Source organism: Hyla sarda, chromosome 10 (assembly GCF_029499605.1).
Source record: "Hyla sarda isolate aHylSar1 chromosome 10, aHylSar1.hap1, whole genome shotgun sequence".
Lineage (NCBI taxonomy): Eukaryota > Metazoa > Chordata > Amphibia > Anura > Hylidae > Hyla > Hyla sarda.
In genome coordinates this window covers 130401309-130418754 of record NC_079198.1, presented here as the reverse complement: position 1 = coordinate 130418754, position 17446 = coordinate 130401309, and the positions used below count along the sequence as shown (strand labels likewise).

General features: G+C 39.9%; 1 protein-coding gene across 1 annotated transcript; it reads left to right on the top strand.

Moving 5' to 3' along the window:
• Window positions 1-6922: 6922 nt before the first annotated feature.
• On the top strand, window positions 6923-16583 carry LOC130293262 (nicotinamide N-methyltransferase-like). Its single transcript, XM_056541764.1, has 3 exons — window positions 6923-7073; window positions 15591-15798; window positions 16160-16583. Exons 1-3 carry the CDS (start codon window positions 6923-6925, stop codon window positions 16581-16583), a joined length of 783 nt encoding a protein of 260 aa, XP_056397739.1.
• Window positions 16584-17446: the final 863 nt, after the last annotated feature.

The window sequence follows — 17446 nt, the reverse complement described above, 5'->3', positions numbered from 1 at the left end:
TCTGCCCCTCTGATAAAATGCTGAATGAAGTGACTGGGAGCTTAATGGCTGGCGTCAAAATCCTTCTCAGTGACAACAAGCACTGCACTTCTCTCTGTCCACCACCCTGATGTGACTAGCAGTTGGCAGTGGAACGCTGCGGTATAAACAATTCAGCGTCTCTGTGTAACACATACAGACACGCAGTCCATCCTATCTCTGCAGTGTATATGGCATGAAATGAGCAGCCGCAAGATGGCTGCCGATTATATAGGGCTGTGACATCACAGGGGTCAATGAATGCTGATAGGCTGCATCTCACATGTGATTCGGGGTCATCCCACCTACCTTTATTACCTTCACGCCTTCCCAGCATCCCCTGCCCCATGTAATGACATGTGGATCCGCCATTTTAGGAGTCCTGGAGCCTGTAACGCTGTAAATGGAGTTTAATGAAGCGATTCACGCGATAGAATCGTGGCGATATTCACAGTAGTTGCTAATTGAATATTTCATGAAATTCGTAACGAATTTGGGTTCGTCAGCTTCGATTCGCTCATCTCTAGCCACTATTAATAAAGATAGATTACTTGTAGAGTTAAACTATCTGTTTGAAACACTTATAGGGAATATAATTAGAAGTCAATCTATTTTTTATAAAATTATCAACAATACTGTTAACGGTAGCCAGGATCCGGGGCTAAAGTTGATTGCAGCATCTAAAGTGAAAAAAAAAAAGCATCCCCGGCTGCTCAGTCGGGCTGATCGGGACCACCACAGTGAAATGGACGCACGAGGAGGGTCCCTTACCTGCCTCCTCCGCGTCTGATCAGTAATTGATTGCTCCAAGCCTGAGATCCAGGTTTGAGCAATCGACCGCCGATAGCAATGATCAATGCATTGCTATGGCATAGCATTGACCAATGTGAGAGATCAGTGTATTGCATCTTATAGCCCCATATGGGGGCTAGAACATTGCAAAAAAAAAGTGTAAAGAAAAAGTTAATAAATGTGATTTAACCACTTCCCTAATAAAGTCCCACTTTTCCCATAAAAAAATAAATAACTATGTAAATAAAAATAAATATAAACATATGTGGTATTGCCACATGCTTAAATGGCCGAACTATAAAAATATATAATAAATTAATTTATTTTGGTTACTTTTTATACCAAACATTTTTTTTTTTTTTTTATAAAAAGTGATCAAAAAGTCAGATAAAAACAAAAATGGTACCAGCAAAAAATGAGCCCTCATACATCCCAGTATCTGGAAAAAAATAAAAGATATAGGGGCCAGAAGAGGACATTTTTTAACATATAAAATTTTCAGAAGTACGACCAAAATCAAACTTATATAAGTAGGGTATCATTTTAATCGTATGGACATACAGAATAAAGATAAAGTGTCATTATACCCAAAAATGCACTGCGTAGAAACATAAGCCCCAAAAGTTTAACCCTTTAAGGACCCAGCCATTTTACACCTCAGGACCCGGCCATTTTTTGCAATTCTGACCACTGTCACTTTAAACATTAATAACTCTGGAATGCTTTTAGTTATCATTCTGATTCCGAGATTGTTTTTTCGTGACATATTCTACTTTAACATAGTGGTAAAATTTTGTGGTATCTTGCATCCTTTCTTGGTGAAAAATCCCAACATTTTATGAAAAATTTGAAAATTTTGCATTTTTTTAACTTTGAAGCTCTCTGCTTGTAAGGAAAATGGATATTCCAAATAATTTTTTTTTTTATTCACATATACAATATGTCTATTTTATGTTTGCATCATAAAATTTACGTGTTTTTACTTTTGGAAGTCACCAGAGGGCTTCAAAGTTCAGCAGCAATTTTCCAATTTTTCACAAAATTTCCAAACTCACAATTTTTCATGGACCAGTTCAGGTTTGAAGTGGATTTGAAGGGTCTTCATATTATAAATACCCCACAAATGACCCCATTATAAAAACTGTACCACCCAGAGTATTCAAAATGACATTCAGTCCGCGTTTTAACCCTTTAGGTGTTTCACAGGAATAACAGCAAAGTGAAGGAGAAAATTCACAATCTCCATTTTTTACACTCGCATGTTCTTGTAGACCCAATTTTTGAATTTTTACAAGGGGAAAAAGGAGAAAATGTATACTTATATTTGTAGCCCAATTTCTCTCGAGTAAGCACATACCTCATATGTCTATGTAAAGTGTTCGGTGGGCGCAGTAGAGGGCTCAGAAGCGAAGGAGCGACAAGGGGATTTTGGAGAGTACGTTTTTTTGAAATGGTTTTTGGGAGGCATGTTGCATTTAGGAAGCCCCTATGGTGCCAGAACAGCAAAAATCCCCCACATGGCATACCATTTTGGAAACTAGACCCCTTGAGGTACGTAACAAGGAATAAAGTGAGCCTTAATACCCCACAGGGGTTTCACGACTTTTGCATATGTAAAAAAATAAAAATAAAATTTCACTAAAATGTGTGTTTCCCCCCAAATTTCACATTTTTGCAAGGGTTAATAGCAGAAAATACCCCCCAAACATTGTAACCCCATCTCTTCTGAGTATGAAGGTACCCCATAAGTTGACCTGAGGTGTACTATGGGTGAACTACAATGCTCAGAAGAGAAGGAGTCATATTTGGCTTTTTGAGAGCAAATTTTGCTCGGGGGCATGTCGCATTTAGGAAGCCCCTATGGTGCCAGGACAGCAAAAAAAAAACACATGGCATACCATTTTGGAAACTAGACCCCTTGTGGAACGTAACAAGAAATAAAGTGAGCCTTAATACCCCACAGGGGTTTCACGACTTTTGCATACGTAAAAAAAAAATTAAAAAAAATCACTAAAATGTGTGTTTCCCCCCAAATTTCACATTTTTGCAAGGGTTAATAGCAGAAAATACCCCCCAAAATTTGTAACCACATCTCTTCTGATTATGGAGGTACCCCATAAGTTGACCTGAAGTGCACTACGGGCGAACTACAATGCTCAGAAGAGAAGGAGTCATATTTGGCTTTTTGAGAGCAAATTTTGCTCGGGGGGCATGTCGCATTTAGGAAGCCCATATGGTGCCAGGACAGCAAAATAACCCCCACATGGCATACCATTTTGGAAACTAGACCCCTTGAGGAACGTAACAAGGCATAAAATGAGCATTTACCCCCCACTGGTGTCTGTCATATCTTTGGAACAGTGGGCTGTACAACATTTTTAATTTGCACAGCCCACTGTTCCAAAGATCTGTCAGACACCAGTGGGGGGTAAATTCTCACTGCACCCCTCATTACATTCCGTGAGGGGTGTAGTTTCCGAAATGGGGTCACATGTGGGGTTTTGTTTTTTTTGCGTTTGTCAAAACCGCTGTAACAATTAGCCACCCCTGTGCAAATCACCTCAAATGTACATGGCGCACTCTCCCTTCTGGGCCTTGTTGTTAGCCCCCAGAGCAGTTTGCGCCCACATATGGGGTACCTCCGTACTCGGGAGAAATTGTGTTACAAATTTTGTGGCGCTTTTTTCCCCTTTACCTCTTGTCAAAATGAAAAGTATAGGGCAACACCAGCATGTTAGTGTAAAAAGTTTATTTTTTTACACTAACATGCTGGTGTAGACCCCAACTTCACCTTTTCATAAGGGGTGAAAGGAGAAAAAGACCCCCAAGATTTGTTAGTCAATTTCTCCCGAGTACGGCGATACCCCATATGTGTCCCTAAACTGTTGCCTTGAAATACCACAGGGCTCCAAAGTGAGAGCGCCATGCGCATTTGAGGCCTGAATTAGGGATTTGCATAGGGGTGGACATAGGGGTATTCTACGCCAGCGATTCCCAAACAGGGTGCCTCCAGCTGTTGCAAAACTCCCAGCATGCCTGGACAGTCAACGGCTGTCTGGCAATACTGGGAGTTGTTGTTTTGCAACAGCTGGAGGCTCCATTTTGGAAACCGTGGCGTACCAGGCGTTTTTCATTTTTATTGGGGAGGGGAGGGGGGCTGTGTAGGGGTATGTGTATATGTAGTGTTTTTTACTTTTTATTTTATTTTGTGTTAGTGTAGTGGTGTGTAGTGTTTTTAGGGTACAGTCACACGGGCGGGGGATTACAGCGAGTTTGAGCTGCCGCGCAAAATTTGCTGCATCGCAAACTTGCAGCCTGATACTCACTGTAAGCCCCCTGCCCATGTGAGTGTACCCTGTACATTCACAGGGGGGGGGGGCCTCCAGCTGTTGCAAAACTACTACTCCCAGCATGCCTGAGAATGTTTGGGAGTTGTGGTTTTGCAACAGCTGGAGGCACACGGGTTGGGAAACACTGAGTTAGGAAACAATGTTTCCCAACCAGTGTGCCTCCAGCTGTTGCAAAACCACAACTCCCAAACATTCTCAGGCATGCTGGGAGTAGTAGTTCGGCAACATCTTTAGAGCCAGAAGTTGCCGAACTACAACTCCCAGCATGCTTGGAGTTGTAGTTTTGCAACATCTGGAGGACTACAGTTTGCAGACCACTGATACAGTGGTTCCCAATCTGTGCCCTTCCAGATGTTGCAAAACTACAACTCCCAGTATGCCAAAACTGTCCAGGCATGCTGGGAGTTGTAGTTCTGCAACATCTGAAGGGCCAGATGTTACAGCACTACAACTCCCAGCATGCCTGGACAGTAAGGGCATGCTGAGGATGTGTAGTTTTGCAACATCTGGAAGGGCACAGTGGTCTCCAAACTGTGGACCTCCAGATGTTGCAAAACTGCAACTCCCAGCATGCCCAGACGCCAAGGGCTGTCTGGGCATGCTGGGAGTTGTAGTTTACAGGGTCCTATTACAGCAATGCATGTCGCTTTACGGCGACGTGCATTGCTGTAAAGGGCCCGACCGCGGCTGAAGATCGACTCACCTGTCGCCGCTGCCGCCGTCTTCATCGTCCGGATCCGGGTCTTCAGGGACGAGGTAAGTACCGGGGCCGGTCCCCAGCACTCCCCCGTCCCCCGCCGCGTCCTCCGGTCTTCCTCCCGTCCTCTCCGGACTTTCAGGGGCCGGGCAGGACGGGAGGAAGTAACCGCCCCCCCTCCTGCGATTGGTCGGTTAACTAACCGACAGATCGCAGGGGATCGGAGGAGGTGGCCGGCTTGCCACCTCGCTCCGATACTCCAGCATGGTCCTGGCTGTCTGTGACAGCCGGGATCATGCGAAATTACCGGGCGGTCGGGTCCCAGAGACCCGATCAGCCCGGTATCGCCGCAGATCGCAAGGGCGATTTCCCTTGCGATTTGCGGCGATCGCCGACATGGGAGGCCTACATGGCCCCCCTCGGCGTTTGCCCTGGATGCCTGCTGAAGGATTTCAGCAGGCATCCAGTTCCGATCTCTGCCCGGCGAGCGGCAGAGACCGGAAAACGCCATGACGTATGCATACGTCATGGGTCCTTAAGGCCCAGGGTGTGAAGACGTATGCATACGTCATGGGTCCTGAACAGGTTAAAAACATTTATTTTTTCCAAATTTGTCGCACAACGATTTTTTTTTTTTGGGGGGGGGGGGTTCACTGTAGATCTTTTGGTAAAATGACTGTAGATCTTTTGGTAAAATGACTAATATCATTACAAAGTAAAAAAAATCATATGGGTCTGTAGGTGCCAAATTGAAAGGGTTATGATTTTTAAAAGGTGAAGACGAAAAAAAATGATAGTGCAAATGCGGAAAAACCCTGTGTACTTAAAGGGGTACTTCCTTGAAAAAACTTTTTTTTTTTATCAACTGCTGCCAGAAAGTTAAACAGATTTGTAAATTACTTATATTAAAACATCTTAATCCTTCCAGTACTTTTTAGGGGCTTTATACTACAGAGGAAATGTTTTTCTTTTTGGATATCTCTTATGTCCCGACCACAGTGCTCTCTGCTGACCTCTGCTGTCCATTTTAGGAACTGTCCAGAGCAGGAAAAAAATCCCCATAGCAAACATATGCTGCTCTGGACAGTTCCTAAAATGGATAGCAGAGGTCAGCAGAGAGCACTGTGGTCGTGACATAAGAGAAATCTAAAAACATTTCCTCTGCAGTATACAGCCCCTAAAAAGTATTGGAAGGATTAAGGTTTTTAATAGAAGTAATTTACAAATCTGTTTAACTTTCTGGCACCAGTTGATAAAAAAAAAAAAAAAGTTTTCCATGGGAGTACCCCTTTAAAAGGTTAATGGCTAGGAATTGGTTTGCTCGGAACATTCTCCCTATTCAGGTATTGGAATGACTGCTAGAAATAATTTAAACGTATGAGATTACTTAAATGAATGATAAAGGTGGAGGAGTTAACATAAAAAAAAAATAATAAAACGCTGGGAAATACGGGGAGAATGAATAAAGTGATGTATTATTTAAATTGTTATTTTTTTTTCCTGTCCTGTGGAGAAGGCATATGTATTTTATACTTTTTTTAATGTAACTTTCTCAGTTTTATGGAATTGTTGCATATTTCTTTTATATATGACTGCAACTTTTTGTATATTTATGTATATATGAAATGTAACAACTGCAATGTATTAATGTATTAAAAAGAATAAAAAATAAATAAAAACTTTCTCTTATCTTTAGTGGCCACACGAAATGTTGACACTTTGGCACAATTTGGGGTGTTACACTGTAGTAGAAGGTCATTTCTTTAGTGTTATCACATGAAACAATATATTTACAGTATGTCCCACCCCATAACTCACTGGAGGTAGAAAATTGCTATAATAATATACTTTAAAATGTATTTGTTTATTTACCGATCATTTATTTTCTATGTGACTTCTTTATAACACATATTCCCATTACTGCCTGAAGGAGATGATAAGTCACATCACTATAATTCGCTAGAATTCTTATTAACATACTTTGTAAGCTAATTCCTAGATTTTATATAAAGACCTGTAGCTCCGGTGTAGAGGTAGTCACCTGCCTGTGATAGAAGATCAGACGATGGATTCCGGCTCACTTAAGATCTATCATGTACACGGCTATGATTCAAGACAATATCTGGAGAATTACTTTTCAGATAAAAAAGAAATGGTCTTTGGAGACGACTCCTTGAAGTTTCCCCTTGAAAATTTTACGAAAATGTTCACGGTGGGTAAGTAGTTTTACTTTTCTATGTTTGAATAGTAATTGTTTATTGCAATATATATATATATATATATATATATATATATATATATATATTTATAGACAAGTACAGAGAAGCAGCACTCCAAGTAGAAAAGGTGCATGGGTGTCAGGTCCAGGTCAGGGACCCCCTTAGCAACAAAATCCAAAAAGACAGTGGCACTCCAGGTGTACAAAAAGAAAAGGCGATGCCTCACGTTTTTTGAATAAACACCTTTTCTTTTTGTACACCTGGAGTGCCACTGTCTTTTTGGAATATATATATATATATATATATATATATATATAGAAACATAAGGATACAGCAGAACACTGCTAGCACAAAGATATAGATAAAACATGAGTATATAGATACAACCTGAAAAGCTATACAGCTATGGTGCAATAAATGGAAATATAAAATTCTGAAGTTATGAAATAGTGAGATACTTAGCTTGCAATTTGGCAGCCATAGATATATATATACATATATATATATAGATAGATATATAATGGAATACAGATCACCTGCCTAATGATACACCTGATCCTCTCTGCGATCTGTCTTGATGTTGCAGCATCTGCATTAAGGAATCCTTTTACTGTTTCTTTGTTTTCTCCTTCACTTATGTATGTATATATATATATATATATATATATATATATTAATCAACAACGACCCATCACCCCAATCTCCAATGCCCATGAGTAAAGGAGAAAACAAAGAAACAGTAGAAAAGGATTCCTTAATGCAGATGCTGCAACATCAAGACAGATCACAGAGAGGATCAGGTGTATCATTAAGCAGATTATCTTTATTCCATAGATGTATCCAATTACGTGTTTCAGGGTACATCACCCCTTCATCAGATTGTCATGATGCCTTGACACAGCCAGGCTGAATATACAGTATATAGATTTGCAATGCAGTAAAATGGCGACCTAAAAGAGTGGGAGGCCAAAACTGTTTCAGATATAATAAGAAACAAATACACAAACATTAGAAATACATTTGGAGCATATAAGGGACATTTATAGAAGTATTTTTATGGTTTATGTATATAATTGTCTTACTAGTTTTTACAAAGGCGCTGTCCACCGGTCCTTCTATTTTTGGGTTAAATTGATTTAAAAAATGTAAATAACTAAATGCAAGCAAACTTTCTTTTGGGGGTTGTGGAAGATCAGAGGAATAAGCCACAGTTCTCAAGTCATACTAGATAAAGGCAGACGGGCAAAGACTTTGTCATTTAATATAATGAAGAATTACGAGCCTTAGGGTGTAGTAAAGCTGTTGCCCCCCCCCCCCCCCCCCCGCCCCAAGTAATTGTGAGGGCAATCACTAAATACATTTTTAATTCTCATTTTCAAGACCCATACTTTCCTCAGCCTTTGGCTGTCTGGAAATTATGGAAGTTGTAGTTTACCAACAGCTGGAGGATCCCTGTTAAAATACATTTAAAAAGAAAAGAACTTCATGTGGAGCATACAGCAGCTGCTAAGTACAGAGAGGATTTAGATTTTTAAATAATAAAAGTAATTTATAAATTGGTTTAACGTTCTGGCACCAGTTGATTTAAAAATATATATATATTTCACCGGAGTACCCCTTTAACACAATGGGTCTCTTCACATTATACATGTTTAACATACCTTTTTAAAGCAAAAAGGTATGCTAAAAGTGCACAATGCATTGAAACAGACCCATAGTTACCATCCTCGTTTCTGTCTAATTTTCTTCGGTATACAGTATACAGAAAATGCTGTATACTGTATACAACCCCTTCTCCCTCTTTAAAAAAAAAGTTAAATGGGCACTGTCAGATTCAAAAACTTTTAATATGTTATAAAGCATTGCAAAACAATAAGTTTTGCAATTGCTTTATTCACAACATTTTCAGTATTTCCTACTTAAAAAGTTAGTTAAAAAAAACTGGCCACTAGGGGTCTCTCTGCCTTCTGGGACACATACCAGTCCGGCCATGTCCAGCTGTCATCGCTTCATCATGGACCCCCTGGTTTGATTGACAGCAGCCAAATTAGTAAGTATTTTATGTGTTTGTATATGTCTTTATATGTATTTAGTGTACAGTAAATGTTTATTTTAGAGTTTGAGTGCATGTCTTGCATATTTTATGTGCATTTTTAGGATCTGTTCACATATTTGTATTTGTACACTCCCTAACGCAGTGTTTCCCAACCAAGGTGCCTCCAGCCTTTGGCTGTCAGGGCATGCTGAGAGTTGTAGTTCTGCAACAGCTGAAGGCATCCTGGTTGAGAAACACTGCCCTAACCTGTCACTCTCTGAAACTACAACTCCCGTCATGTCCTGTTATACAGGCTGTGTATATAGGAGTTGTAGTTATAGAGCAGCTGCAGAGTGACTGTTTGTGGAGGGATCACATGAAACCACAACTCCTATCATGCTCTGACAGCCTGTATATCACATGATGGGAGTTGAAGTTTTAGAGTGGCTGAAGAGTGACTGGTTGTGGAAAGCTTGTCTAAAACTACAACTCCCATCATGCCCTGACAGTCTGTATACCTGCTAAATTAATACAGGTTGTGGATCACTGATATACAGGCTGTCAGGTCATGATAGGAGTGGTAGTTTTATGCTAAGTTTCCTCTTGGTTTCCCCCACCCCCCCACCCCCTTCAAAAATTCCCTGTATTTTCATTATCAGTGACAGTGAGATCCCAACCAAGCAGCAACAGCCTGACGTTATCATGGTGGGCGAGGATCATTGTTATCCCCCCCCCCCCCCCCCCTCAGCCCTGTGGCGTCGGGTACCGGGGTAATAATAGGGGGTTAGCGCTAGCTGTATTTGGGGCTAGCGCTAAGCCCTGGCTTATTAATGGCTTATTAATGGACTCCGTCTATTAGACGGCTTCCACTACTAAGCATGAAAATTCTGTTTATAAAAACAGGGCACATTGAGAAAAAAAAACGCTTCTATTTTATTAAAAGAAAAAAAATCCGGTCATTTAAGTAGTCCATGGAATCCAATGTAGTTCACAGGATACACGGATCAGAAATCATATTAAAAAATGCAGTGTGTTTCCAAGCAGGATGCCTCCAGCTGTTGCTAAACTACAACTCTCAGCATGCCTACATAGCCAAATAACGTGTGGGCATGCTGGGAGTTGTAATTTTGGAACAGGTGGAGGAACACAGCTTGCAGCAACACTGCTGTAAATCAGAGTTGTACAAATCATGTGACTCCAGCTGTTGCAAAACTACAACTCCCAGCATGCCTAGACAGCCAAAAGCTGTCTGGGCATGTTGGGAGTTGTAGTTTTTCCAAAGCTGGAGGCACACAGCTGGAGGAAACACTGCTGTAAACCTCCAACTATTGTACCTCCAACTATTCCAAAACTACAAGTCCCAGCATTACAGGACTGTCAATGGATGATACACATGATTGACATAAGACCATATAAAACAGATGTATGTATACAACATACTGTACTCTTTTCACTAAAACATTGCACTAATTTAGAAAGATCTATTTATATTATTACATTTTTTATATGATAAGATTTTTTAATATGTGTGTGTGTACAGCATAAAACCAGAGAGGAAAGGGTTACAGATAAGAGTGCTGTAATTAGCTGACTGCAAGGCTCGCTCCAAGACCAGTGAGTCAGAACAGAGTGAGGGAGGAGGGGGAGGGGTCATCACAGTGAGGAGAAGAGAGGGACATGACCCACTGAGCAATAGCTGCAAGAATATAAAGGTAAGTCTGAGAGAAATATAGGTTGTAGATACAAAAAAAAAAATACATATTCATGATCAGAATGAGGTACTGAGCAACATATACCATTTTCTTTTTTTTTTTTGGGGGGGGGGGTGATCTGGCAGGTACACTTTAACCCCTTAAGGACCAGGGGGTTTTCCGTTTTTGCACTTTCATTTTTTTCTCCTCACCCTTAAAAAATCATTACTTTTTCAATTTTGCACCTAAAAATCCTTATGATGGCTTATTTTTTGCGCCATGAATTATACTTTGTAATGACATGAGTCATTTTACCTAAAAATGTACGTCGAAACGGAAAAAAAATCATTGGAAAAAATTGGAAAAAAATTGGAAAAAAAACGCCATGTCGTAACTTTTGGGGCTTCTGTTTAGACGCCGACACATTCTTTTTATTCTGTAGGTCCATACAATTAAAATGATACCCTACTTATATAGGTTTGATTTTATCGTACTTCTGAAAAAAATCATAACTACATGCAGGAAAATTTATACGTTTAAAATTGTCATCTTCTAACCGCTATAAATTTTTTATTTTTCTGCATATGGGGCGGTATGAAGGCTCATTTTTTATGCATGATCTATTTTTAGCGGTTCCATTTTTGTATTGATCGGACTTGTTGATCGACTTTTATTCATTTTTTCATGATATAAAAAGTGACCAAAAATACACTATTTTGGACTTTGGAATTGTTTTGCGCGTACGCCATTGACTGTGCGGTTTAATTAATTATATATTTTTATAATTAGGACATATGTTTAACCACATATGTTTATTTTTATTTACGCAGTTTTTTTTTATGGGAAAAGGGGGGTGATTCTAACTTTTATTAGGGAAGGGGTTAACTGATCTTCATTCACTTTTTTTCACTTTTTTTTTGCAGTGTTATAGCTCCCATAAGGACCTATAACACTGCACACACTGATCTTTTACATTGATCACTGGTTTCTCACAGGAAACCAGTGATCAATGATTCTGCCGCTTGCCTGCTCAAGCCTGGATCTCAGGCACTGAGCAGTCATTCGGCGATTGGACACCCGGAGGCAAGGTAGGAGATGCTCCTCGTATCCCAGAGCATTTCGGGATGCCTCGATTTTGCCACGGACATTCCGAACAGCCTCCTGAGCTAGCCGGCAATGATTTACTTTCACTTTAGACGCAGCATTCAACTTTGAACGCTGCGTCTAAAGGGTTAATAGCGTGTGACACTGCGATCATTGCCGCGCGCTATTAGCCATGGGTCCCGGCCGATGTTAGAGGCCGGGCCCGACCCGATATGACATGGCCCCGCGTTATAGAAAGGGAAAGGACTCAGGACGTACCAGTATGTCCTTGGTCCTTAAGAGGTTAAAGAGTCAAATCATATTTTCTAAACTAACTCAGATTATATTATAACTACTCCTAAAACCCCTCCTGCCCTTAAAACATTTTTCCAGCTTTAACCCCTTAAGGACACCGCCCATTTTGGCCTCCAAAGGATAGGGGATAAGATGTCTGAACGTAGTGGTCCCGCCACTGGGGATCCCCGTGATCTCCCTGCTGCACCCTGCATTTGATTAGAGCGTCGGGTGCATCGCTGGAGTCTCGTCATGTCACGGCCACGCCCCCTCAATGAAAGTCTATGGGAGGGGGTGTAAGGGGCCATCATGCCCCCTCCCATAGTCTTGCATTGAGGGGGCATGGCCCTGACATCACGAGCCTCCGTCCCATGCCAACAGTCACCTGGCACGGAGCAAAGTTCACTCCGTGCACCGGATGTCTGGGGTGCCGCAGCTGAGATCACAGGGGTCCCCAGTGACGGGATAGGGGATAAGATGTCTAGGGGCGGAGTACCCCTTTAAGGACTCTTTATATTTCCATTCACAGACCCATATGAGGGCTTGTTTTTTGTGTGACCAATTGTACTTTGTACTGGCATCACTCATTTTACCCTAAAATGTATGTTATCGTTTTCACTCTGTACACCTTATGGTAAAAAAATAACATGTTTTATTTATTTTGTAGGTCAATACGATTAAAATGATGCTGTTACATGCTTTGCTATTATTGTACTGCTTAGTAATTTGTACATTTAAAATTGCCTATTTTGACCAACTCTAACTTTCTAATCTAACATCCACAACCTGCAGTTTTTTAGTACCACTTTTGAGTATATGTGACTTTTTGATCGTTTTTTATTGTTTGTTTGCAATGTGATGAAACCAAAAAGCTGACATTTTGGCCTTTTTTTTTTTTTTTTTTTACGTTTACGTCGTTCACCGTACAGGATCATTAACCCTGTGATTCACAAATGTCCCTGTTTTATACAGCAGCTAATAAGTACTGGGAGGATCAACATTTTTAATAGAAGTAATTTACAAATCTAGCAATCATAGAAGAAAAGGAAAAAATACAGAGCACTCACACTGTGACGCTTGTTCGGAGGCTGGCAGCTGAAGTTGATCTCAGTCCCGGATTTCCATAGCGGGGAGGAGGCAGGTGTAACGAGGGGAGCCTCAGACCCTGGCCACGGACCGTATCATTCCCACTGGCCTTTCAATTTTCCACCTAAAAATCCATATTATGGCTTATTCTACTTTGCAGTGACATTAGTCATTTTACCCAAAAATCCATGGCGAAACGGAAAAAAAAATAATTGTGCGACAAAATCGAAGCAAAAACGCCATTTTGTAACTTTTGGGGGCTTCCATTTCTACACAGTGAATATTTCTGTAAAAATGACACCTTATCATTATTCTGTAGGTCCTTATGATTAAAATGATACCCTACTTATATAGGTTTGATTTTGTCGTACTTCTGGAAAAAATCATAACTACATGCAGGAAATGTCCTCTTCTGACCTCTATAACTTTTTTTATTTTTCCACGTACAGGGCGGTATGAGGGCTAATTTTTTACGCCATTATCTGAAGTTTTTATCGGTACCATTTGATTGGACTTTTTTTGAACACTTTTTATTCATTTTTTAATGGTATAAAAAGTGACCAAAAATGCGCTTTTTTGGAATTTGGAATTTTTTTTACGTGTACGCCATTGACCGTGCGGTATAATTAACAATATATTTTTATAGTTCAGACATTTACACACGCGGCGATACCACATGTTTATTTTTATTTACACTGTTTTATTTTTTAAATGGGAAAAGGGGGTTGATTCAAACTTTTATTAGGGAAAGGGTTAAATGATCTTTATTAACCCTTTTTTAAACTTTTTTTTTTTGCAATGTTATAGCTCCCATAGGGGCCTATAACATTACATACACTGAACTTTTACACAAATCACTGGCATGTATTAACACGCCTGTGATCAATGTTATCGGGGCTTGACTGCTCCTGCCTGGATATCAGGCACGGAGCAGTCATTCGCAGATCGGACACCAAGGAGGCAGGCAGATTTCACCGCGGCGGTCCCGAACAGCCCAACTGAGCAGCCCGGATAGTTTCACTTTCGCTTCAGATGCGGCGGTCAGCTTTGATCACCGCGTCTGCAGGGATTAATACAGGGCATTGCTGCGATCGGTGATGTCCTGTATTAGCCGCGCGTCCCGGCCGTTGATGGCCATCGGGACCGACCCGATATGACTCGGGGTCACCGTGTGACCCCGTGGCATATCGCAGGAGCCGGCGCAGGACGAAAATATACGTCCTTCGTCGTTAAGGAGTTAATGTTAAAAAATATAAAAATCCAAAATTGTGCATTTTTGTTCATTTCTATACTATAAAAAAAATGAATAAAAAGTGATCAAAACGTCCCATCAAAACAAAAATGGTACCAATAAAAACTAATGACCACAGTGCAAAAAAATCAGCCCTCATACATCATAATATTTGGAAAATATTTCTAATTTTTCTAAAGTAATAAAATAAATTGGGTAACGTAATTGTATGGACCTACAGAATAAGGATAAGGTGTAATTTTCACCCAAAAGGGCACAGCGTAATAACGGAAGCCCCCAAAAGTCACAAAATGGTTTTTCAATTTTGCGCCACAAATAAGTTATTTTTGTTTTGCTGTAGATTTTGTTATGAAATGATTGATGTCATTATAAAGTACAATTGGTGGTGCAAAAAACAAGTCATCATACTGATCTGTAGGTGGAAATTTGAAAGTGTTATGATTATTTGAAGGGGAAAAGGAAAAAACAAAAGTGAAAAATTAAAAATTGGGTTAAAGCAGTGCAATAATATAAAAGCATATTACCATGGGTATCAATCCTACTGACTCACAGAAAGTTGTAAAATTGTAGTTTTCTTTTCAATTTCCCAACACAAATAATATTTTATTGGTTTAGCCATACATTTTATGGTAAATGAAAGTTGATATTACAAAGTAAAAATTTGTCACAGAAAAAACAAGCCTCATATGGTTCTGTGGATTGAAATATAAAAGAGTTATAAGAAGGCGACGAGGAAAAAACGAAAATGCAAAAAGGAAGCTGACTGTGTCCTTAAGGTGCAAATGGGCTGTGTCTTTAGGGGTAAAAGCCATGACTTGTATAAATGGTTGTGTGTTATTACTTTATTTGCGTTGTGTTTGTCTATCACTAGGACTTAGATATCAGATCACATTTTATCAGTAATCAATACAGAATTCCAGGTGATTCAAAGGGGTTCACTTACTTTTTCATGCAACAACAATTTCATAATATATAATAATTTTAATAATATAAAATAAGTGATGGGTAATCTGCAACATCTGTAATTGTTTACATTTCTTTTGTTTTTACATTTTGGAAACATTTTTCTCCAGGTCACATTAATGGAGATGTTCTCATTGACCTAAGTGTTAGTTCCTTTGTTCATCATCTATATTCGGCCTGTGAGTTTTTCCAACACATCATAGTCCTGAAGGCCAATGACAGATGCATCATGGAGCTGAAGAGATGGCTGAACGCACGTACTGGAGCATTTGAATGGGGACATGCAACAAAACTTCATGGAGAGATAGAAGGAAACAGGTGAAGTATTTTCCTGAATATTAGGTGAAGTCTACTATCATTGTTATTGTTACTACTGATAAAGACCAGTATTAGTCTATTCAATATCAGAGCCATGACCCTTTTTCAGATGACACAAAACAGTATCTAAAATATTTCAAAAATGTGGAGCAAGTTACATTAGACAGTTATTGGTGAAAATTATTGCAGAATTCTGGTGCCTTAGCAATAGCAAATCTGAGTCTACGAAACTTAGTGTCCAGTAGGTTTCTTCCACCCCTGCTGGATGCCAATAATCCAAAGATAATTACAGAGCTTATATACCTGTATATTCCTGTGGACTGTGGAACGATCATTTTCTCATTTTCCCTATTTCTTTCAGTGACCAGTTTCAGGACAAAGAAGGAAAAGTGAGATCAACCGTTCCACATGTTATGAAATGTGACCTTGAGAAGGAAAATATGACGGATCCGATAGATTTACCACCAGCAGATTGTATCATCAGCGTTTTGCTCCTTGATAGTATCTGCAAAGACCAAGATGATTATAGGAGATATCTCAGGAAGTTCTCAAAGATTCTGAAACCTGGAGGACACCTCATGTTAATTGGGTGTTTAGAAATGACATATTACACTGTGGAGAAAGACAAGTTCCATGGTTTCACATATGATGAAGATTTTGCCAGGAAAGCTCTAGCTGGAGAAGGATTTGTTATAGATTACTCTAAGGTTCAGAAAAGAACAAATGTGAGTAACCTTACTGACTATAAGGCCATGATATTCATTGCAGCTCACAAGGAGAAATAGGTCTGAGTAAAACATTAGAACCAAAGTCTGAGTTAATGTAATGCAATAAACAGCTTACAAGAATATTCTTTAAACATAAGAGCCCTAGGTTATATAATATAAATGTATTGGGAGCCCCTTTAATTATGAGACCTTAATATAGACTTATAATAGTGCTGAGACATGGCCTAATCATATAGGACATCATGGGAGCCTGGGATTTTAAGATCAGATTTTGTTGTTCTGCTTTTGTTTTGTTTTTCGCTTTATATCTATCGTGCAATAAAGTGAAATATATCTTATTTAACTGTTTGTATTATTTACTTGGTTGGAATCTGTGTCATTTATCTGTTCTATAGATATCACAAATCTTGATTGATGCCCAATAAATATATTTAAAAGATGTCCACAATAGAAAAGATAGCGGAGCAACTCACCCGGTATTGGTGCAATCAATTCAGACGATCGGTGTTGCGATCAGCATCGCCGTCAGGCGGAGGTACAGCGGGAGGCGGAAGATGTTACGGGGGGAGATCAGGCATCAGGCCACAGCCGTATCGCACCTTTTGGTGCTTCGTCAGGCCCCTGCGACCAATTGCCCTACCTGACAGTGGAGGATGAGCCCCCAATTCAACCGTTGACTGTCTGCTAGATGGCCCTAAGTAACCCTATACAATGATAGGATCCCTAATGATGATGCATCACCACTTACAGACTAAAGATACAATACAGTGCAATAATGTGCTCAAATAATATAGATAATAACAAAAGGTAAAACCTAGACTTCCTCTACGCGTTTCCCCCCATGTTAGGTGTTATTGGGGTTCTTCAGGAGGGAGTGAAATAGATATAAAATTAGACACTATGAGAGATTTGATGGAAGA

Coding starts and splice junctions, on each gene's coding strand:
- LOC130293262 (XM_056541764.1), top strand. CDS start 6,923: ATGGATTCCGGCTCACTTAAGATCTATCATGTACACGGCTATGATTCA. Junction 7,074..15,590: donor TACGAAAATGTTCACGGTGG/GTAAGTAGTTTT, acceptor ATTTTTCTCCAG/GTCACATTAATGGAGATGTT. Junction 15,799..16,159: donor GGAGAGATAGAAGGAAACAG/GTGAAGTATTTT, acceptor TATTTCTTTCAG/TGACCAGTTTCAGGACAAAG.